Below are 18880 nucleotides of genomic sequence, written 5' to 3'. Positions count from 1 at the left end.
CAGGGAATGGGGGGGAGTGTCATTAAGCTATGGAGTTATCTTGAGAGAATGAAGAGCCTGTCTAGGAAGTGGAGGGAGACAGTCCATTTGGGAATAGGGTTCCCAGAGGCTTCATAGCAGAGAGGACTTTAGGGTTTAAGCCGTGTTCTGCTACCAACTAAATGTGTCCTCTTGACACATGGCTTAACCGCACTATGCCTCAGTTTCTTTATCTGTAAAGAGAGGTTGTAACACCAGCCTCATAGGGATATTGTGAGGATTAAATGAGACAATGCAACTGTTGGGGGGGGAATCTACAGTAGAGCACCTTGGAGAATGGGGGTTCCTGAGGAACAGTGGTGATGTGGCGCATGGGGTCAGGGGAAGGTAGAGAGGGCTGTATGAAACTCTAAGTCACAGGGTGGGGCCTGGAGACGTCCTGCAGGGGCCGCCAGCCTCCAGGCTTCAGAGAGGCTGGCAGAGGGGGGACCAGCGGGGGAGAGGTTTGACTGCTAGTAACCTCTCCTCTGCTGCAGCAAGGAGAGGCCTCAGCCACAGCAGCAGTACCAGCAGCCGCCCCTCCCATCCGTCTCTGCTGTGGGACAGGTGGGAATTGAAAAGCTCAGGTCACGTGCCTCTGCTGGTTAACCTACTTACCCCTTGAAGACTGGGGCGGGGGCAGGCGGGGGCCAAGAGGAGTTGCCTGAGGAAGGCCGCGGAGCAGGGGAAAACCCCGAGAGTGCTCTGGGCACTTCCTTTTGAAGGCTAGTCGGGTGAGGGAGAGAATGCACACGTATGTGAGAAGACGCACAGACAGTGTTCTGTGAGCCCTGTGCACGCCCTGGCACACATGTGCCTCCAGCATCAGGCAATGACTGTCTTAAAGGCCTGAATTTGCCTGGGAGCATAAACATTTCTACAGTTGGAGCAGGCTGAGCTCTGGGTACCAGTTTAACCTTGGAGCTGCCTGCAAGCTCTCCCAAAGCAGCCACGCTCTGTCTCTCTTTAACTAGTCTCCTCGCCCTTAGAGAGGGAAAGGGTAGGCGGGGGAGGGGGCGGGGGGAGGGAGGATGTCCCAAGATTCTTGCTTTCAAAGCATTTTTATCTAGTTTGGGGATTCCCAGGGGATGCCTGAGCTCAAGGGCCAGAACTGAGGGAAATTAATGGGGGTGGTGGTGGTGCAGACAGGCTGACAGCTCCACAATCCCTTGAGAGTGACAGAATCTGCACCCCCAATTCCCCTCCCCCTCCGCCACCACCGTTGTATAGTCTGTAATCCAGGGACGTGTCCCCACTGAGTGACTTCAGCTCTCCCTTCCTCAGTGCCACCAAGTCGGCGCTTCGCTACCAATTCCCCAGGTCCACAACTGCACTCGCTGCGGCACCCCACGTCGCCGACGCGTCGCTCCCCTTCGCCGTCCTCGCCCCCCGCGGGTTGCGGGGCGGCGCGGGCTCTTTAAGAACAGCGGGAAGGGCGAGCAGCAGCTTGGAGGAGAGCGCAGTCGCCCGGCGGGTTCGGGAGGACAAGGCACCGAGGATCGGGCTCAGGGAACCAGGTGTGCGCGGCCAAGCTGAGTAGGGGCGCGCCCCTGTCGCCCCTCCCCAACCCTGTCATCTCTCTTCAGACCTGAGGCCCGAGCCCTCCCCTGTCGCCCGCCCCGGCCCGGCCCCGGCCCGGCCCGGCCGCCGGGACCGGGAGCCGGGACGCCGGTGCCGCAGCCGGAGGCAGGTAAGAGGGCCTGGAGCCTCCATCCTCCGCCCGCGGCAGCGCTAAGCATCTCGGCTCCGCACCGGCCCGGGGGCACCTCAAGGTGACCAGGCTTGCGGAAGATGGGAGGGGGATGAGCCCGCCATGGGGGGCTTAGTTGGCAGTGGGGATTTTGAGTCCCGGTGGTGCGCCCATCTCTGGGGAGAGCCCAGGGCGCGCGGACCGAGGGGCGCAGGCGGGAGGGGCTAGCCAGGGCCTCTCGCCCAGGGATGGGGAGGGAACGCAGCGGGAGGCCCAGAGCCTCCTCTTCCTCCGCCTTCTCCTGGTCCACCCTGTGCTCACCCTGCTACCCTGACCTCCTAGCCTGCAGTCTCCGCCAGCCGCCCCTTCCCACCCACCCCCCATCCAGTCCCCTGGGGCTGCTGGCCTGCGGGGTAAGGAGATTAGAGCCTCCGTGGGGAGGAGGGAGCGGGTGCGGGCTTCGAGGGGCCGAGCTGGGGCCAGGCTAGGGCTGGGGCTGCCCGGGACCGAGGAGAGGTCGGGACTGATCGTTGCTGCGCGGGGAGTGGTGGTTGGGGGAAGGCAGATGCTCTGGCGGTGGGATGTGGGCTGCTCCCAGTAGCTGGTCTACCCTGAGAAGTAGGTGGGGAGTGGGGGCGAGGGCACATTTGAAAGCAAAGGAGCTCTGAGCCAGGGATCGGGATCTGCCCCAAACTGAGCAGGCCCTCTCCCTGCAGGCCGGCGGCGGCGTGATGGCGGAGAAGGCGCTGGAGGCCGTGGGCTGTGGACTAGGACCTGGGGCTGTGGCCATGGCCGTGGCTCTGGAGGATGGGGCGGAGCCCCCTATGCTGACCACACACCTGAAGAAGGTGGAGAACCACATCACCGAAGCCCAGCGCTTCTCCCACCTACCCAAGCGCTCAGCCGTGGACATCGAGTTTGTGGAGCTGTCCTATTCCGTGAGGGAGGGACCCTGCTGGCGCAAACGGGGTAAGGGAGCAGCCTGATGGGGAGTTGTGAGCCCCCATGAGTTGCCCCTTTGGGAGCATGAGGCCTGGATGTCCCCTCTTCTGCAAATCCGGCAGGAGCGGGTCCACTAAAATCTATGCACCTCATTCACTGTGCACACAGCTGAGGTGCCGGGGGTCTGCACTCCCCCTACACCTGTAAGCACCATGGGACACTAGATTCAATTGGTTATTTCCTCTTCCAAGTTGACACTATCACCTCTGGTCCATGAGGAGTTTTCCTTCGTTGTTTCAGGTAGAGCTCCTGCCTCTGAGGGCTGATATGAGAAAGTAGGGGCTGTGCTGCAGGGGTTGTCCTCAGTGGTTAGCAAAAATCCTTGGACCTACACAGCTCTGCTAATTTTAAAAGATGTTCTCATTCCTGTCTTCTTACTTCGTTCTTGCCAAAGTCCTCCAAGACATGGAAGGTGAAGGCTTGACAGGATAGATGACATCCATGTATTAGTAATAAGGAAACTGAGGCCCAGAGAAGTTGAGTAACTTGACCAATGTCACACAGCTAATAAGTGGCAGACTTGGGACCAGAAGCCAGGTTTTCCAGCTCTCCATGCAGCGTTCCTTTCCCTCTCTTAACTTCCCTGTTAAGCATTCCCATCTCCTCCTTGTTTCTCCCATTAGGACAGTGGGGTAAGGTCTGGCTGGGGCTCTGAGTTCCTTTGAACCCTAAGCATCTCCTGCATCCCTTGCAGCTTTTGCCCCCCACCCCACCCTCCCTGCCCTGGGCAGGTTGAACTGGGAATAGGGAAGCTGGGGTTTTCCCCAGAGCCTGGGTGTGGATCAGAGGTGGGGCTGGGACATTGTTCTCTGAGGTTTAAGAAATGTTTGGGGTGCTTCAGAGCAGGGCTGAGCCTGAACTCTCTCTGCACTCCCTACCCTCACTCCCATGAGGGACCAAAAGGTCACAGGGCTTGAACCACTGGAAACTGAGGTACCCGGGCTCCGTGCTCAGCGCCCTGACCCTAAGCAGCCTCCCGGCCCAATGAGGAGGGAGCTGTTATTTTCCTATAGCCCTCACGGTTTTAAGGAGAAATGAAGATACAAAAGAAATGTGTCTAGATGGGCCAGCTCTCTTGCTTCAAGCCACCAGCCACAACAAATGGGCACCCCTGACCAGGTCCTTCCCTGCTTTGTCCTTGCCAGCCCCATTCTGCTTTACTGGCTATTTTGCCGTCTCGTCCATCCCTTGCCCCTTTCTCTGCCCTCTGTCCTCCCCTTTCTGCCTTCTCATTTCACTTGAATCCCTGTCCCCTTCTCTGGAGGACAGAAGGCAATCAGAGGTAGGCAGAGAGGAAAAAGAGCAAGGGGCGTGGAGAGAGGGAGATTTCTGTCTTTCCCACGTAAGGATTTGTCACTCACCTCTCCTAATTACAAAGGACATTTCTTGATTTTTAAAACCCTTTTCTATTAATTATTATTAATTATCTTACTTATTATTCATAGTAACCTTATTATGTCCTTGGGAGGAAATATACTCTCCTTATTTTATAGATGAGGAAATGGAGGCCCTGAAGGATTGACTTCATAAAACTGTGAAGAGAGTTACTGACTGAGGCAGACCTAGAACTGTGGTGGGTCTCCATCCTGAAGGCATGGCAGGCCCCACCCATGCTGAGCAGTTGTGGTCCAGCAGGAGTCCCAAGACATGTGTTCCTAGCCACTTGTAAGCTGTGTGACTTTGGGCAGGCTGCTTACCCTCTCTTGGCCTTACTTTCCTCATCTGTAAACAGGGATGATAAGAATACCCACCACACAGGCTTGTTGTGCGGCTCAGCTGAGATGTTAGCTGTGAAAATGCTTTGTGAAAGGCAAGCATAGGGTGATATTTGAATTCGGCAATAGTGTTCAATCGAGTGCTTGGTGGGGATTAAACGAAGGGAGGGGTCATCACTGTCAATTTCTTCCCCTGCAAAAGAAATTGCTTCCTGTGAGTAGCTCTGAAAGGCATACACTGGCATGCACAACCACACGTCTTTCTAATTGACAGTGATGATGAATGAGGCAGAGGGTCGGAATCCATGATTTCCCCTCTCCCAGTAAAGAACTTGCTGTGTGTGTGACCTTGGGTAAGTCACTGGATGTCTCTGGGCCCCAGCTGCCTCATCCACGTTGCTACAGCGGTGACTGAGGCAATGAGCTTTGTAAACTGGAAAGCACCATACGGGCAGTTGGTGTGATGAGGATCCCAGAGTGGGCAGCAGCTGATCCCTTGTCTGACCGGATATGTCCAGAGGGACGGCTGGGTTCTGTGGAGGGAGGGTGAAAGATCACATCCCTTCACTGCCTCTGCTAAGGAGGTAGAATGGAGAGGGAATTGGGCTCCGTACGGGTGGGAGGAGGGTGGTAGTGAGCAAAGTACCTGGTAGGGGATTGGTGTTTCCGCCTCACTGAGGCAGGTCTGCAAGCACAGCAGGCAAGGCCAGCCTCCTTGGCTTCATTCCTCTCCACCCACTTGTCTCACCAGTTGACTCCATGGAGTCTCTGCCCTTTGTTCCCTGGATTGTATTACATATATGCTGTTGTATAGCAGAGCTTTTCCTCCCAAAGCCTGGAGAGCCTCTGCCTTCCTTTTCCATTTTGAAATGCTGTTCATCCTTCAAGACTTAGCTCAAATGCCACCTCTTCCATGAAGCCATTCCTGATTTTCCCCTTGCCCTTCCACCCTCATCAATTCCATTTTCTGCATTCTCATTGCACATGATTTGTACTTCTGTTATAACCCTTATTTTATCTTTCTTCAGATCCATAGATGGTTTCTTGTCCATCTTTTTAACCTAGACTATCACCATCTTGAGTGCAGGAACTATGTCTTCCTCATTCTTTTGGTGCACTGTCTGGTACAGAGCTTGGAATAAGCGCTTGCCAAATGGGATTAATTATAAAATGTCACTAGTTTTTAATGGGCTCTATGTGCCAAGCACTGTGTCATATGCTTTACATATATTATCTCATTGAATCCTTATAGCAACCCTATGAGATAGGTACTATCATCCTCATTTTACAGATGAGGGACCTGGAGCTCAGAGAGGTTAAGCAACTTGCCCAAGGTCACACAGCTGGTAAGTGTGGAGCCAGAATTTGAACGTAGATCCACCCGACTCCAAACTGCCTCCCAGTGAGTGAATGAACGGTGAGACTTTACTGGGCCATGTTAGGGTCTGCAGAGACAAGCCTGGTGGGCAGAGAGAGCACCCCGAAGAAGGCTTTTTAGAATGAGGCCAAGGCTCTGAGAACACACACTCATAGAACCAACACTTACTGAGCATCTAGTATGTGCCAGCCAGTCTGCTAAGGTTACAAAGATGAGAAAGACACAGACCCTTCCCCCAAGGAGCTCACTGACTAAGAGGCTGGAGGAGGGGAATGAGGGGCAGGCACATGAAGTAACAAACGTGTTGACATATGAGAAGTGCTGTGGGAGCGCAGAGGACAGCCAGCCAGCTCAGGCTGGATCGCTGGGAAAGCCTTCCTGGAGGGGATGAGCGAGTGGCCGCTGTGTTTGCAGAAGAGTAGAGTCTACTGTAACTTTGATCTCCTCTCCACGCCCATCCGTCAGATGTGGGGGTTTTCCCACGACCTTCAGAAGAGCACTGCCGGGCTTCCCTGGTGGCACAATGGTTAAGAATCCGCCTGCCAGTGCAGGGGACAAGGGTTCAAGCCCTGGTCCGGGAGGATCCCACTAAGGGATGTGCGCCACAACTAGGCCCACTAAGCCTGTGCGCCACAACTACTGAGCCTGCGCTCTAGAGCCCGTGAGCCACAACTACTGAAGCCCGCGTACCTAGAGTTTGTGCTCCGCAACAAGAGAAGCCATCGCAATGAGAAGCCTGCGCACCGCAACGAAGAGTAGCCCCCCGCTCGCCGCAACTACAGAAAGCCCGCGCGCAGCAACAAAGACCCAATGCAGCCCCAAATAAATAAATTAATTAATTAAAAAAAAAAAAAAGAAGAACATTGTCACCTTGGGTACTTTGACATTAGTGGTGGTCGTTTCTAGGGGGACGGGTTGAGAGGGTATAGGTTATTGTTGGGGCTCTGAGGGTCTCTCCTCCATCCTAACCCATTCCCAGTGAGTAGGGACTGCCTATTTCACTGACAGCCATGGCTCCTAAGAGTTTGGGGTGTCTCTGTTCACTGTAGCCCTGATCAAAAGTTCCTCCCTCCCTCACTGCAGGTTATAAGACTCTCCTTAAGTGCCTATCAGGTAAATTCTGCCGCCGGGAGCTGATTGGCATCATGGGCCCCTCAGGGGCTGGCAAGTCCACGTTCATGAACATCTTGGCAGGATACAGGTGAGGACAAGGCTGGGGTAGAGTGGGGGCAGGACCAGGCAGAGGGGTCCCCTGGGGAGCACAGAGGTTGTTCTGAAGTGATGCTGAGCCCCATCCCCAACCAACGTTCCTTCAGGGAGTCTGGAATGAAGGGGCAGATCCTGGTCAACGGGAGGCCGAGGGAGCTGAGGACCTTCCGAAAGATGTCCTGTTACATCATGCAGGATGACATGCTACTGCCACACCTCACAGTGTTGGAAGCCATGATGGTGAGAGCAGGGTGGCCAGCCCCTCCTCCTAGTTCTCCCTTTATCTGCTGTCCCCGTCCTTCCCATTGGCTAAGGGGTCAAGCCTGTGCCCCCTCCCACACATATCTGATCCGCCTTCTCTCTGGGCCCCAGGTCTCTGCTAACCTGAAGCTAAGTGAGAAGCAGGAGGTGAAGAAGGAGCTGGTGAGTGGGGGAGGGTGGGGGGAGGGGGAGGGGACAGCTGCCCTTTTCAGTGCTGCTGAGTTCTGGGGCCCCCGAGTTGGGTGGTAGGAGAGGGGCGGCCAAGGCTGGGACATCACGCTTCAGGGAGATGCTTACTTAAATTGGGGTGGTGCTGGGGGAAGCAGAGACTCTGAAGCTGACCTGGGGTGGGTGGGCGGCCGGGCCAGGTGACAGAGATCCTGACAGCACTGGGCCTGATGTCCTGCTCCCACACGAGGACAGCCCTACTCTCCGGAGGGCAGAGGAAGCGCCTGGCCATCGCCCTGGAGCTGGTCAACAACCCACCTGTCATGTTCTTTGATGAGCCCACCAGGTATCTCTCCCACTCCTCTCCCACCAGGATGCCTCCTCCCCTCAGCCCAGAGCCAGGGCTAGAGGCTGCATCTGCTCCACTGCTGGAGACAAGAGCATGTGTTTGCAGCCTCCTGGGACCAGAGAAGGGCTCCACCCCTGCCAGTCCTGTTGCCATAGCAGCCCCATCCTTCACCCTAGCAGAAATCCTGATGTCCTCCTTGACAGATGTCGCCTCGCCTGCTCCTTCTCTCCCCCACAGCCAATCAATCGCCAAGTCCTGCTTTTTCTACGTTCTTTTTCCATCTCTCAGATTCACCCCACCCCCATTCTTAGTGCCAGTGCTTAAATTCAGGACATCATCAACTCTTGCCTGCATTTCTGCAACAGACTCCTATCTCCTCATCTCCAGTCTCTCCCAGCCCATCCTTCTTCCAAACTGCAACCAGAGTGAACTTTCTAAAAGAAAAGTCTGGCAATACTCACTCCCCTGCTTAAAAATATGCGGTGATTCCCATTTGCCCTCAGAATGAAGTCAGAGGACTTACAAGGTCCTGGTCTGAACCTATTTCTCTGGCCTCACGTCTTGCTTCACACTGTCTTGTATTTCATGCTCTAATAATACTGAATCACTTATAATTCTCTTAGTCCAGCCATGTGTTTCATGCCTCTGAGCTTTGCACATGCTGTGTCTTCTGCCTGGAATGCCCTTCACCACCGCACCTGCCCTTCCTCCCTCCCTCACCTGGCTTAGCTCTTTCTTCTGCCAGACTCACTCAGGAACCTTTTCTGACTACCCTCCAACACCTTTGTACAACAGAGCTGAATCCTCCCCCCCCACTTCACCCCCTGTTTCTACAGCATGGTGCACATTATCTCAGATGATCTGTGCATTTCTCTCTCTCTCCCTCCCAACCAGAGTCTATGTCTTATTTATTCATCTTCGTAATCCCAGTGCCTGGCATTCAACAGGTGTTTAATAATAGCTTGTTACACCTAACAGTACTCTGGGCTTCTCGGTACCTCCAAATGCCTGAATCGTACAGTGTGGATGGGATAAAGCGATGGCCAGGGTGACCCCCTTCCTGCCAGCTCCCTCGCCCTCATAGCAGCTGCCCCACCCAAACAGTCCCTTCCCTTGTCTCTGCCCACCTCACCCCGCCCCCTGGTGGCCTCTCTCTGGACAGTGGTCTGGACAGCGCTTCCTGTTTCCAAGTGGTGTCCCTCATGAAGTCTCTGGCCCAGGGGGGCCGTACTATCATCTGCACCATCCACCAGCCCAGTGCCAAGCTCTTTGAGATGTTTGACAAGGTGAGGGTCTCTAGGACTCAAAGGTGACCGGCCTGCGACAGGGAGAGGGAAGGGGTCAGTAGAGGTGTCGTGGGACCTGCCTGACCCGCTCGTGGTGTTTTCCTCGTCCTTCTCTTTCTGCCTCAGCTCTACATCCTGAGCCAGGGTCAGTGCATCTTCAAGGGCGTGGTCACCAACCTGATCCCCTATCTGAAGGGGCTCGGCCTGCACTGCCCCACCTACCACAACCCAGCTGACTTCAGTGAGTGGGGGCCTGTTGGTAGGGGCTGGGTTACGGTGGCGGACCAAACCTGGGGGTTCAGGTCATGCATTTGGGCCTCCCAGCGGCAGAGATCTCACTGTCGCCTGCCTTCCGCGCACACCCTAGGAAGGGCTGGCTTGCCCTTGGGAAGCAAGGATAGATCTTAGCTGAGCACACCCCTCTGTGTCCCCCAGTCATCGAGGTGGCCTCTGGCGAGTACGGAGACCTGAATCCCCTGCTGTTCAGGGCTGTGCAGAATGGGCTCTGTGCCATGGCAGAGAAGAAGAGCAGCCCTGAGAAGAATGAGGTCCCTGCCCCCTGTCCCCCTTGCCCTCCGGTGAGTAGGGGTGGAGAGGGCAGAGTGCAGAGTGGGGGAGGAGAGAGAGGACCTTGGACATGGCCCTGCCAAAGAGGACATGCCCCAGAGGCATCACAACCACTGGGTACTTAGAAAGAACCCAGGACTTGGAATAGACCCGCTATTAGCTGTGTGACTTTGGGCACATCACTTAACCCCTCTGAGCTTCGACTTTCTCATTCATTTATTTGTTCAACAAATTCTTACTGAGCATCTGTAGCACGTTGTCCTTAGTGCCACCTGGTAAGCAAGACTGAAGCTGTCTCTGGCCTCGTGACCAGTGTGGTTTACTATCATCACTAACTTGGAGGTGATGATACTTATTTCACAGGGTTATCGGGAGGACTGATTAGATCATCACACAAAGCTCTTCGCACCGTAGCTGGTACAGTTGGTGTTCATTCCATGCCAGCTCTTTCCCTTAAATGAGATACTATAACCCTGGAAGACTGGGAGGGTTATTGTTGCTGTTGTCATCGTTATTATCATTGTTGATAATATTGTGAAACTGGTGGCATAAAGGTATTATACCCTTAGGGTAAATGTTTTCAATGGATTAGAGTAGTGACTGGGGAATTCCCTGGTGGTCCAGTGGTTAGGACTCTGCGATTTCACTGCTGAGGGTGTGGCTTCGATCCCTGGTCGGCCAGTAAGCTGTGCAGTGCGGCCAAAAACATAAATAAATGAATAAAATAAATAAAGAGAAGTGACTGATCTATTAGTAGCCCCCATGGGTGTCCTTAACTCCTTTCTATCTCCTCCCTCCCAAGTTTTTTCTCCCTCTTTGTGTCTCTCTCTGAATCCCACTCTGATTCACACCGCTAAGGCCAGCTTCCAGGTACCCAACTCAATGGTGGAGAATTCTGGAGGACCCTTGCCCCAGGGACGGGCTCAGGGGTTTTCCCACCAGCTGAGCTGGGTGTGTGGTGGGGGGTAGGGTAGGCTCACCTGATCCAGTTCCCTCTCTCCAGGAAGTGGATCCCATTGAAAGCCACACATTTGCCACCAGCACCCTCACACAGTTCTGCATCCTCTTCAAGAGGACCTTCTTGTCCATCCTCAGGGACACGGTGAGACATCAAGTTGGGGGAGGGGAGGCTGGCATAAGCCTGGCCTTGTGGGGTGTAGGATCCCAGCAGCTGGGATGGTGATGGGGCCCCTCCCCCAACAGCTCCCCCTAATGCCCCCGTGGGTCTCTGTGCTTGTGAGGGCACACCCACATTCCTACCCAAGTGTGACCTGCCCATCCCTAGCCTGTGATCCACCCCCACTCCTCGTCATCACCCCTCACACAGGTCCTGACCCACCTGCGGTTTATGTCCCATGTGGTGATCGGCGTACTTATTGGTCTCCTCTACCTGCACATCGGTGACGATGCCAGCAAGGTCTTCAACAACACGGGCTGCCTCTTCTTCTCCATGCTCTTCCTCATGTTTGCCGCCCTGATGCCAACTGTGCTCACCTGTGAGCCGAGCTGCCCTGGGCATGGGACGGGAGTGGGAGGCACGGGGTAAGGCCAGGGTGCTGGACAGCTGTGCCTAATTGGCCTGTGTCCTCAGTCCCCTTAGAGATGGCCGTCTTCATGAGGGAGCATCTCAACTACTGGTACAGCCTCAAAGCGTATTACCTGGCCAAGACCATGGCCGATGTGCCCTTCCAGGTGAGCCTCTTCCTCCCCCGCCACTGCCTCCCTCCTGTCTTGCTCCTTCCATCCTTGCTTGCTTGCCTCCCTTAACCTTGTTACCTGCCATCCTTTCCTTGACTTCTTCTCACTTAGCAACAGGTGGTGAGCACCTACCATGCACCAGGCTCCATGCCAGGCACTAGGGGATATAGCAACAAACATGATGGAAGTAGTCCTGACCTTGTGGAACTTATGTTCCGGTGAGAATAAGAGAGGACAAACAGAAAATGATGAAAATAACAGCCCTACAAATGACTCTGTGAATCTTATTCGAGGCAGTAGAGAATAGCGTGGGCTCTGGAGCCGTACTGCTCCTCGTTAGCTGTGAGACATTGGGCAAGTCACCTAATCACTCTTTGCTTTAGTGTCTCATCTATAAAATGGAATGATGATGGTATCTACCTCGGGATTGTTTATGAGAAGGAAATGAGTTAATACATGTAAAGTACTTCCACTGCCCTGTACCAAGCATCAGGGCCACCAATAATCCGTAGGGCACCACCTTTAAGCAAGTTAGAAAACGTGTCCCCTCCTCAGGGTGGAGGCTGCACTGTGCTAGGGTGAGAAGAGCTCAGCTGGGGCTCCACCTCTGGTTGCCTCTTGGTTGGGCGCCTTGTGCAGGGAAGAACTTGCCCTACCGTACGTGGTAGGCTCGGTCCCTGTCCTCTAGGAGTTGACGGCATCCAGGGGAACAAAACCCTCACATATATACAGTTAATTAATTAACAATATAAGGAATATGCTGGTCCAGATGGGAAGGACCTTCAGAGAAGTCATCGTGCCTGAACGGGTCCGAGCGGGCCTGATGGAAGAGGTGAGACTGGAGGATGAATGAGGTTCTTAGAGCCAGGGTGGAAGGGGATGTGTCAAGTTCATGCGACTGCATGAACAGGAGTGCAGAGGCAGGAGCAGGCACGGAGGCTCTAGCAATTGCTGCCCTAGAGGTTCTGCCTGGGTGGAGTGGAGGGTCTGGGCCTCTGCCCAGCCCTGTGCCCACTCCCCAGGTGGTGTGCCCGGTGGTGTACTGCAGCATCGTGTACTGGATGACAGGCCAGCCAGCTGAGACCAGCCGCTTCCTGCTCTTCTCAGCCCTGGCCACTGCCACGGCCTTGGTGGCCCAGTCTTTGGGGCTGCTGATCGGAGCTGCCTCCAACTCCCTACAGGTGAGGGGCTGGTAGGTGGCGACCCCCAAGAGGGGGGACGGAGTCTGGTGGAAGGAATCAGGGGCTGGCCTAAGGAATGGGATGGATCTATGGGAAACCTGGGGGCCACCCCAGTCCTGGGTCTGTCCTGATCACCCCTGTGATGGCCCGGTCGCCTTCCCTCCCCTCCAGGTGGCCACATTTGTGGGCCCAGTTACCGCCATCCCTGTCCTCTTGTTCTCCGGTTTCTTTGTCAGCTTCAAAACCATCCCCACTTACCTGCAATGGAGCTCCTACCTCTCCTATGTCAGGTCAGTGCCCCTTCCTCACCATCTGCCCCTGCTCCTCCGGGTAGGAGGCCAGGCCCCAAGCGTGAGAGATTGCACCTGGGCTCTAGCAGTTTGCCCAGGGAGCAGGGTCCCTGTGCTCTGTGTCCCGCTCTGATGCCCTTGCTTGCCTAGGTATGGCTTTGAGGGTGTGATTCTGACCATCTACGGCATGGAGCGAGGAGACCTGACCTGCTTGGAGGAGCGCTGCCCTTTCCAGGAACCACAGAGCATCCTCCGAGCGCTGGATGTGGAGGACGCCAAGCTCTACATGGACTTCCTGGTCTTGGGCATCTTCTTTCTGGCCCTGCGGCTGCTGGCATACCTTGTGCTCCGTTACCGGGTCAAGTCAGAGAGATAGAGCTTTGCCCTGGCCTGCGCCCCAGCCCCTGCAGCAGGAAGCCCCCGGCCCCGGCCCTTTGGGACTGTTTTAACCTTGTAGACTTGGGCCCTGGCTGCTGGTGCAGCCGTCCTCCCCTCTCTCAGATCCTCCACAGGCTGGCTGTTGGACTGCGCTCCCAGCTGTGGCCCTGGGGCTGGGGGTGCCAGGCCTCCCCGCCACGCCCAGGAGTCTTCCCAAGTTGATGCGGTCTGTAGGTCTGTAGCTTCCTCCCTCCTCTTTCCAACATCTGCATGCAAAGACCACGGGGAGGCTGCCACCCGCCTTCTGCCCCCACAACTCCCCTCCTCTGTTGTCTGTCTGGGAGCCCCAGGCTCTCCAGGCCCCCTGACAACTGACCAAAGTGGCCCCCCCGGGGGTCCCCACCACACAAGTGTTTGTAAACTGGGCTGTTATAAGGTTGGTGTTCCAGGGCTGGGCCCTGGTGGGGTCCCCTGGATGTCCCATTTGGACGTTGGAATGGAGCAGGGATGGACTCTGGAAGTCTCTTCCTCCTCCTCACCTCTCCCGGCCCCTAGACCCTGGCTGATTTGGACAATCTGTTGGGACAGGAGCTGGGTTTTCTGTCTGGATCATCCCTCCCAATCCTGGGGATTGGAGAGGCCTGGCGCCATGGGCTGTCCCCTGGACTCCTCCCCGTCACCTCTGGTGGGGGCTGGGCCTGTGGCACCTCTGCAATAATGTCTGTGTTTCTCTCCCATCTGCCACTGGAACTGGAGAATGCACTTTATTCTCAGGGGTGAGTGGGAGAAGACCCAAGCCTCCTTTCTCGCTGCTCGCGTGGTCCCGCAATGCTCCCTCACCTCTCCTGAGTTACAGGCACATATATGCGAACAGGGAATCTCGGCCCTACACACACTCGCTGTCCCGCTGTGGCTCACAGGAAGAGTGATGGTGGTGGTGACGGTGGGTGCTGTGGGAAGGGCTGTGTCAACCTCCTCCCGGGATTCCGCTTTGATTCTAAGGATGAGGCTGGTGCTGCCCGGGGCGCCTCCAGGATCTGCAGGTGTCTACCCACCATTCTTCCCTCCCTCCCTCCGTCCCAAGCCAGGGGTGGCACAGGGCACCAGCTCCCTGGAGTTCAGGAGCCCACACAAGCACAAGCATGAGCAGAAGATGGACTTGGCCGCTGCCACCCCATGGCTCTCCTTTTGTGTGTCAAGCTGGCGGTCTCACTCCCTCTCTCCTTCCATGGCCACTTGCTGCCCATTCAAACTCTTGTCCGCTTTCTTCCACCTGCTTTCTATCAGCCAAGGTGGGCCCTGGGCACCAGAGCGACAGACACACCTAGAACATGTCTGGCTTTCCTGGGGGTGCAGGTCCAGGCTCATTCTTCTTCTGATTTCACCTTCCCCTAGGGCTTTTGTCCCCCCTTTGTCCTGTACACACACCTCTCTACCTTCCTTGCCCTGCCACGGATTCTCCCCATCACACAGAGATGCCAGGTGTATTTGTGGGAGTTCACCCATTATTAATAAAACCTATATTTATACAGTATGCAGTGTGTAAATGTGTGTGGGTCTGGCACCTGGTACCATGGGCTGTGAGAGCTCTTGGCAAGAAGTCTATGAGCTTCAGGGAGGCTGTGGCAGGGGAGGGGAAGTCAAGCTGGTGAATGTGTATCTTATGGGATATTTGTAGCAAGCTTCGCGTCTTACAGATGCTTCTGTTCATTATCTCAAGGGAGTGTCAGGTCAAGCCTGCATTATCTCTCACGACAATCCATTATGCAGATGAGCGAACTGAGACTTGGACTAAGTAACTTGCCCAAGGACCCTTAGCTAATGGAAGTGGGAACCAGCTCTGACAACCAGGTCTTCTGCCTCTGGACTCCCCGTCCTTGGCCTTGGCCCATTATGCTTGTTACTGGTGGATCTGCAAGCTGCGTGCAGGGGCTCTGTGTCTGTTGCATAGGTGCATTCTTGCCTGAGTGATATGTGACTCTCTTTTCAGAACTCACTGAGCCCTGGTTCCCCAGTTGTGCCTATGGGGGAGCGGGGAGGTTAGGGGCTGTGGAGGCAGTGAGAAGCAGAAAGCCCCAGGGACCTAAGCCCCAGGATGAGAGTGGCAGGAACCCCACTGGGCTCAGCACAACTTTCCTCATTTCTTCCTCGCCTCTTTCCTACCGAGCCACACTCCCATGGCCAAACCGTCAACCACCAGGACTACAAATGGCTCCGGTAGCCTGAGATTTGGAGTAGGCAATGGTCCAGAAGGTCTTGAGGGCTGGTGGCGGGATGACCCAAGAAGCAGTACCTTGTCTCTCCCTCTTCCCTCCCGATCCTGAGCTTGGGGACTAAAGGAAGGGGCTGCCGTCAGTCCTGCCAGCTGCCTGGAATACCCTACTTGTGCTATGCCCTGGGCTAGGGTAGGCCCCAATCTATGACTGGATGGGTGCTTGCCTGGAGATGGACTAACTTTGTTTCTTATGGGGGTGGGAGCGGGGGGCGGGAAGTGGGGCATGGGAATGGGAAGTGGGAAGTCTGAGTCCTAGCTCCTGGAATTCTAGCTAGCTTGAGGGGGCACTCTGGGTGTCACCTTCTCCCTGGAATGATACCAATACGTGGCTCCTAAAAGTCAGAGGGCACAAAATTCTGCCACTGTATAGTCTTTCTTAAGATTCTTCATTTTTACTCTTTCTCTTTTAAGATGAAATTTAAAATACTCCCCAAAGAGTAAAATTTATAAGTTCACACATCCGTAAGTTCCCCTTGGAGCTAAAGGAAATGAACAGACATTCCAGAGCCATCAAGGGCCATTCAGGCACCGAGAACATTCGTAGAGTGGCTCACATATTTGGGAAGAAAGCTCTTTTGATTCTTGGAGCAACCCCATGAGGCTACTAGGATGAGTATGATCATTTCCTCCTTTTACAGAGAAGGAAACCAAGGCTTGGAGAAGCGACTTGAGCGAGCTCTCAAGATGCTGTGCCCTTTGCCCCGGAGAACCACCTGCGATTTCTCTCCCCACCAGTCTCAGTAACCTGCAGAGGGGGGGGCATCCAAGCATGTTTTGAAATGGGCCCACTCTCCCTGAATGCCGAACTTCCTGGACCCAGAGATCATTTCCTTCAACGCAGCTGCCTTCTGTGACAGGGTCTGTGCAAGGTGCTGGAGGGCAGAGATGACCAAAGCACTTCTCTGTGCTGTGGCTCTATAGCTCCTGCTGCCCCATCCTGAGGTCCGACGACAGAGCACATGCCCACAGTGTGACTCACAGTACTTCTGTCTGCAAGAGGCCAGTCAAATTATATGTTATTAATAAAACCTACATGGCTGTCGTGCCCGCTGAGGGGTGGGGGAGGGGAATGTCTTGCTCTGAGCTGTGTCCAGTAACGCAGCCAGGGGCCTGTCAGTCTCACGTGGCTAGGTAAGTGGAGTGAAGCTAGAGGAGTCCTCCAGGCCTGAAATGTCACCCCTAAGATCACATTCACAGCGTTACTCTACCTCCTCTCCCCGCACCCCATCCTACTCCTCGTTCAGATCTTTGTTAAAATCAAATGTGCTCTTTTCCGTGCTGTCTGGAATGCCCTTCTCTTCTCTGGCTTTTTAAAATTTTTATTTATTTATTTTTGCGGTACGCGGGCCTCTCACTGTTGTGGCCTCTCCCGTTGCGGAGCACAGGCTCCGGACGCGCAGGCTCAGCGGCCATGGCTCACGGGCCCAGCAACTCCGCGGCAATGGGGATCCTCCCGGACCGGGGCACGAACCCGTGTCCCCTGCATCTCAACCACTGCGTCACCAGGGAAGCCCTATTTTTATTTTTTAATTGAAGCATAGTTGATTTACGATGTTTCAGGTGTACAGCAGAGTGATTCAGTTATACATGTATGTATATATATACACATATATATTCTTTTTCAGATTCTTTTCCATTATAGGTTATTACAAGATATTGAATATAGTTCCCTGTGCTATTAGTTGTTTATCTAATTTATATGTAGTAGTGTATATCTGTTAATGCCAAATTCCAAACATATCCTTTTTGGTAACCATAAGTTTGTTTTCTATGTCTATGATTCTATTTCTGTTTTGTAAATAAGTTCATTTATATTATTTTTTAGATTCCACACATAAGTAATATCGTATGATATTTGTCTTTCTCTGTCTGACTTACTTCACTTAGTGTGATAATCTCTAGGTCCATCCATGTTGCTGCAAATGGCATTATTTCATTCTTTTTTATGACTGAGTACCAGATTATTATTTTTTTAATGTTCATTTATTTATTTGTTTTTGGCTGCGTCAGGTCTTCGTTGCTGCACATGGGCTTCCCTCTAGTGGAGCAGGGGGTCCAGAGTGCGTGGACTCTGTAGTTGCAGCACGTGGGCTTAGTTGCCCCGCAGCATGTGGGATCTTACTTCCCTGACCAGGGATCGAACCCACGTCCCCTGCATTGGAAGGCGGATTCTCAACCACTGGACCACCAGGGAAGTCCCCCAGCTTATTTTTTAAGATCTAGTTCAAATGTCACCTCCTGTGCCAGAGGCAGTTCGTAACTTCCTCTCCCAGGCTTTCCTAAGGCTTCCATCTCCCTCTGAAGTACCATCATTTGGGCCCCCTGGAGGGGAGCTGCTATGGTCTGGTCCCTGTTCACCTTGTTCTGGTTGCTCCATACTAGCCCAGTACCACGTGTTCAGTGAAAAAACAGATGTTTACATGTATAAGTGAAATATCCCCACAGTCCTCAGTCTGGACGGAGGGTAGAGATCATAAAGCCCTCTTCTCAGCCCTGCCCAAGGCTCCTCTCTACCAGTTCCCGACTGCACACCTCCGTTCAGTACAGCCTGTGTTTGCATGTGGAGGCATGCCCTGGCTGTGGGTGGTGGGAGGCTCCTCCATCGGTTACGTGGGCCCTGGGTGTGCCCGGTATGGAAGCACAGGGATGAGGCTGGGGTCTTTGAGGACCAGGAAGCCCTAGGGCTAGGCTATGGTTGGGTGCCAGACAAGAGGAGCAGGTTGAGGTGGGAGCTGTCCCTCAGCACCATTCTTCTGCCCGCCTGACCCAAATGACCAGAAGCCACACACAGAGGTGTGGGGTCTGAAGAGAGCCAGGTACAGAGGGAGGACCCAAGAAGACCTTGACTCAGATCTCTGTTAGGAGGCAGGCTGAAGCGGTGAAGAGGCACAGAGGGAAGAATGCCCGGGGGATGGGGGATGGGGGTCGCCTCGGGAAGGTCCAGGGGTGAGGTAGGAAGACCCAAGCCCCGGATTCTTGTTCTTTCCCTTCCTAGTTGGGTCAACCTGCGCAAGTCATTTCACCCTTCTGAGCTGCAGTTCCTGCATCTGTAAAACGGGCATAACAAGAAGCCCTGCCTGGGTGAGTAATGGGATGGAATTGGCGCTCAGTGACCTGTAGAGGGCAGTCCCCGAGGCAGGGCCCGCCTGGATGGAGGGCTGTACCACTGAGGGTGCGGGGAGGAGAGACAGATGGCGAAGAAGTACCCGCCCCGGGCCTGCTCTCCGGGACACTAGCCCCTCTCGCCATCTCCCTCCTCCCAGGACCCGGCGGCCCGGAGCGCCTGGGCTCGTGCTCTCGCTTGCCCGCTGCCGGGCCGGATGCCAGGGCTGGCAGGGCTCCGCGCAGGCGGGCGGGGCGTGCAGGAAGCGCCGCGCGCGCCGGGGCCTCTGGGAGCAAGCGGGAGACTCTGGCG

The 18880-nt window shown here is 54.8% G+C and overlaps 1 protein-coding gene across 2 annotated transcripts; it reads left to right on the top strand.

Moving 5' to 3' along the window:
• The first annotated feature begins 2439 nt into the window (after positions 1 to 2439).
• On the top strand, positions 2440 to 13188 carry ABCG4 (ATP binding cassette subfamily G member 4). 2 transcript variants are annotated; one of them, XM_065881539.1, is made up of 14 exons: positions 2440 to 2677; positions 6887 to 7004; positions 7120 to 7252; positions 7385 to 7435; positions 7642 to 7787; positions 8953 to 9076; positions 9203 to 9317; positions 9512 to 9654; positions 10647 to 10745; positions 10971 to 11139; positions 11235 to 11335; positions 12364 to 12522; positions 12694 to 12812; positions 12963 to 13188. In XM_065881539.1, exons 1-14 carry the CDS (start codon positions 2440 to 2442, stop codon positions 13186 to 13188), a joined length of 1941 nt encoding a protein of 646 aa, XP_065737611.1. The 2 variants fall into 2 exon arrangements, with proteins under 2 accessions (XP_065737611.1, XP_065737613.1); XM_065881541.1 differs by lacking the exon at positions 2440 to 2677 and adding an exon at positions 5717 to 5771.
• Positions 13189 to 18880: the final 5692 nt, after the last annotated feature.

The sequence above is a fragment of the Phocoena phocoena genome, chromosome 8 (genome assembly GCF_963924675.1).
Source record: "Phocoena phocoena chromosome 8, mPhoPho1.1, whole genome shotgun sequence".
In the NCBI taxonomy this organism is placed as follows: domain Eukaryota; kingdom Metazoa; phylum Chordata; class Mammalia; order Artiodactyla; family Phocoenidae; genus Phocoena; species Phocoena phocoena.
Note: the sequence above shows the minus strand (reverse complement) of the source record. Positions and strands in the feature narration are given on the sequence as shown.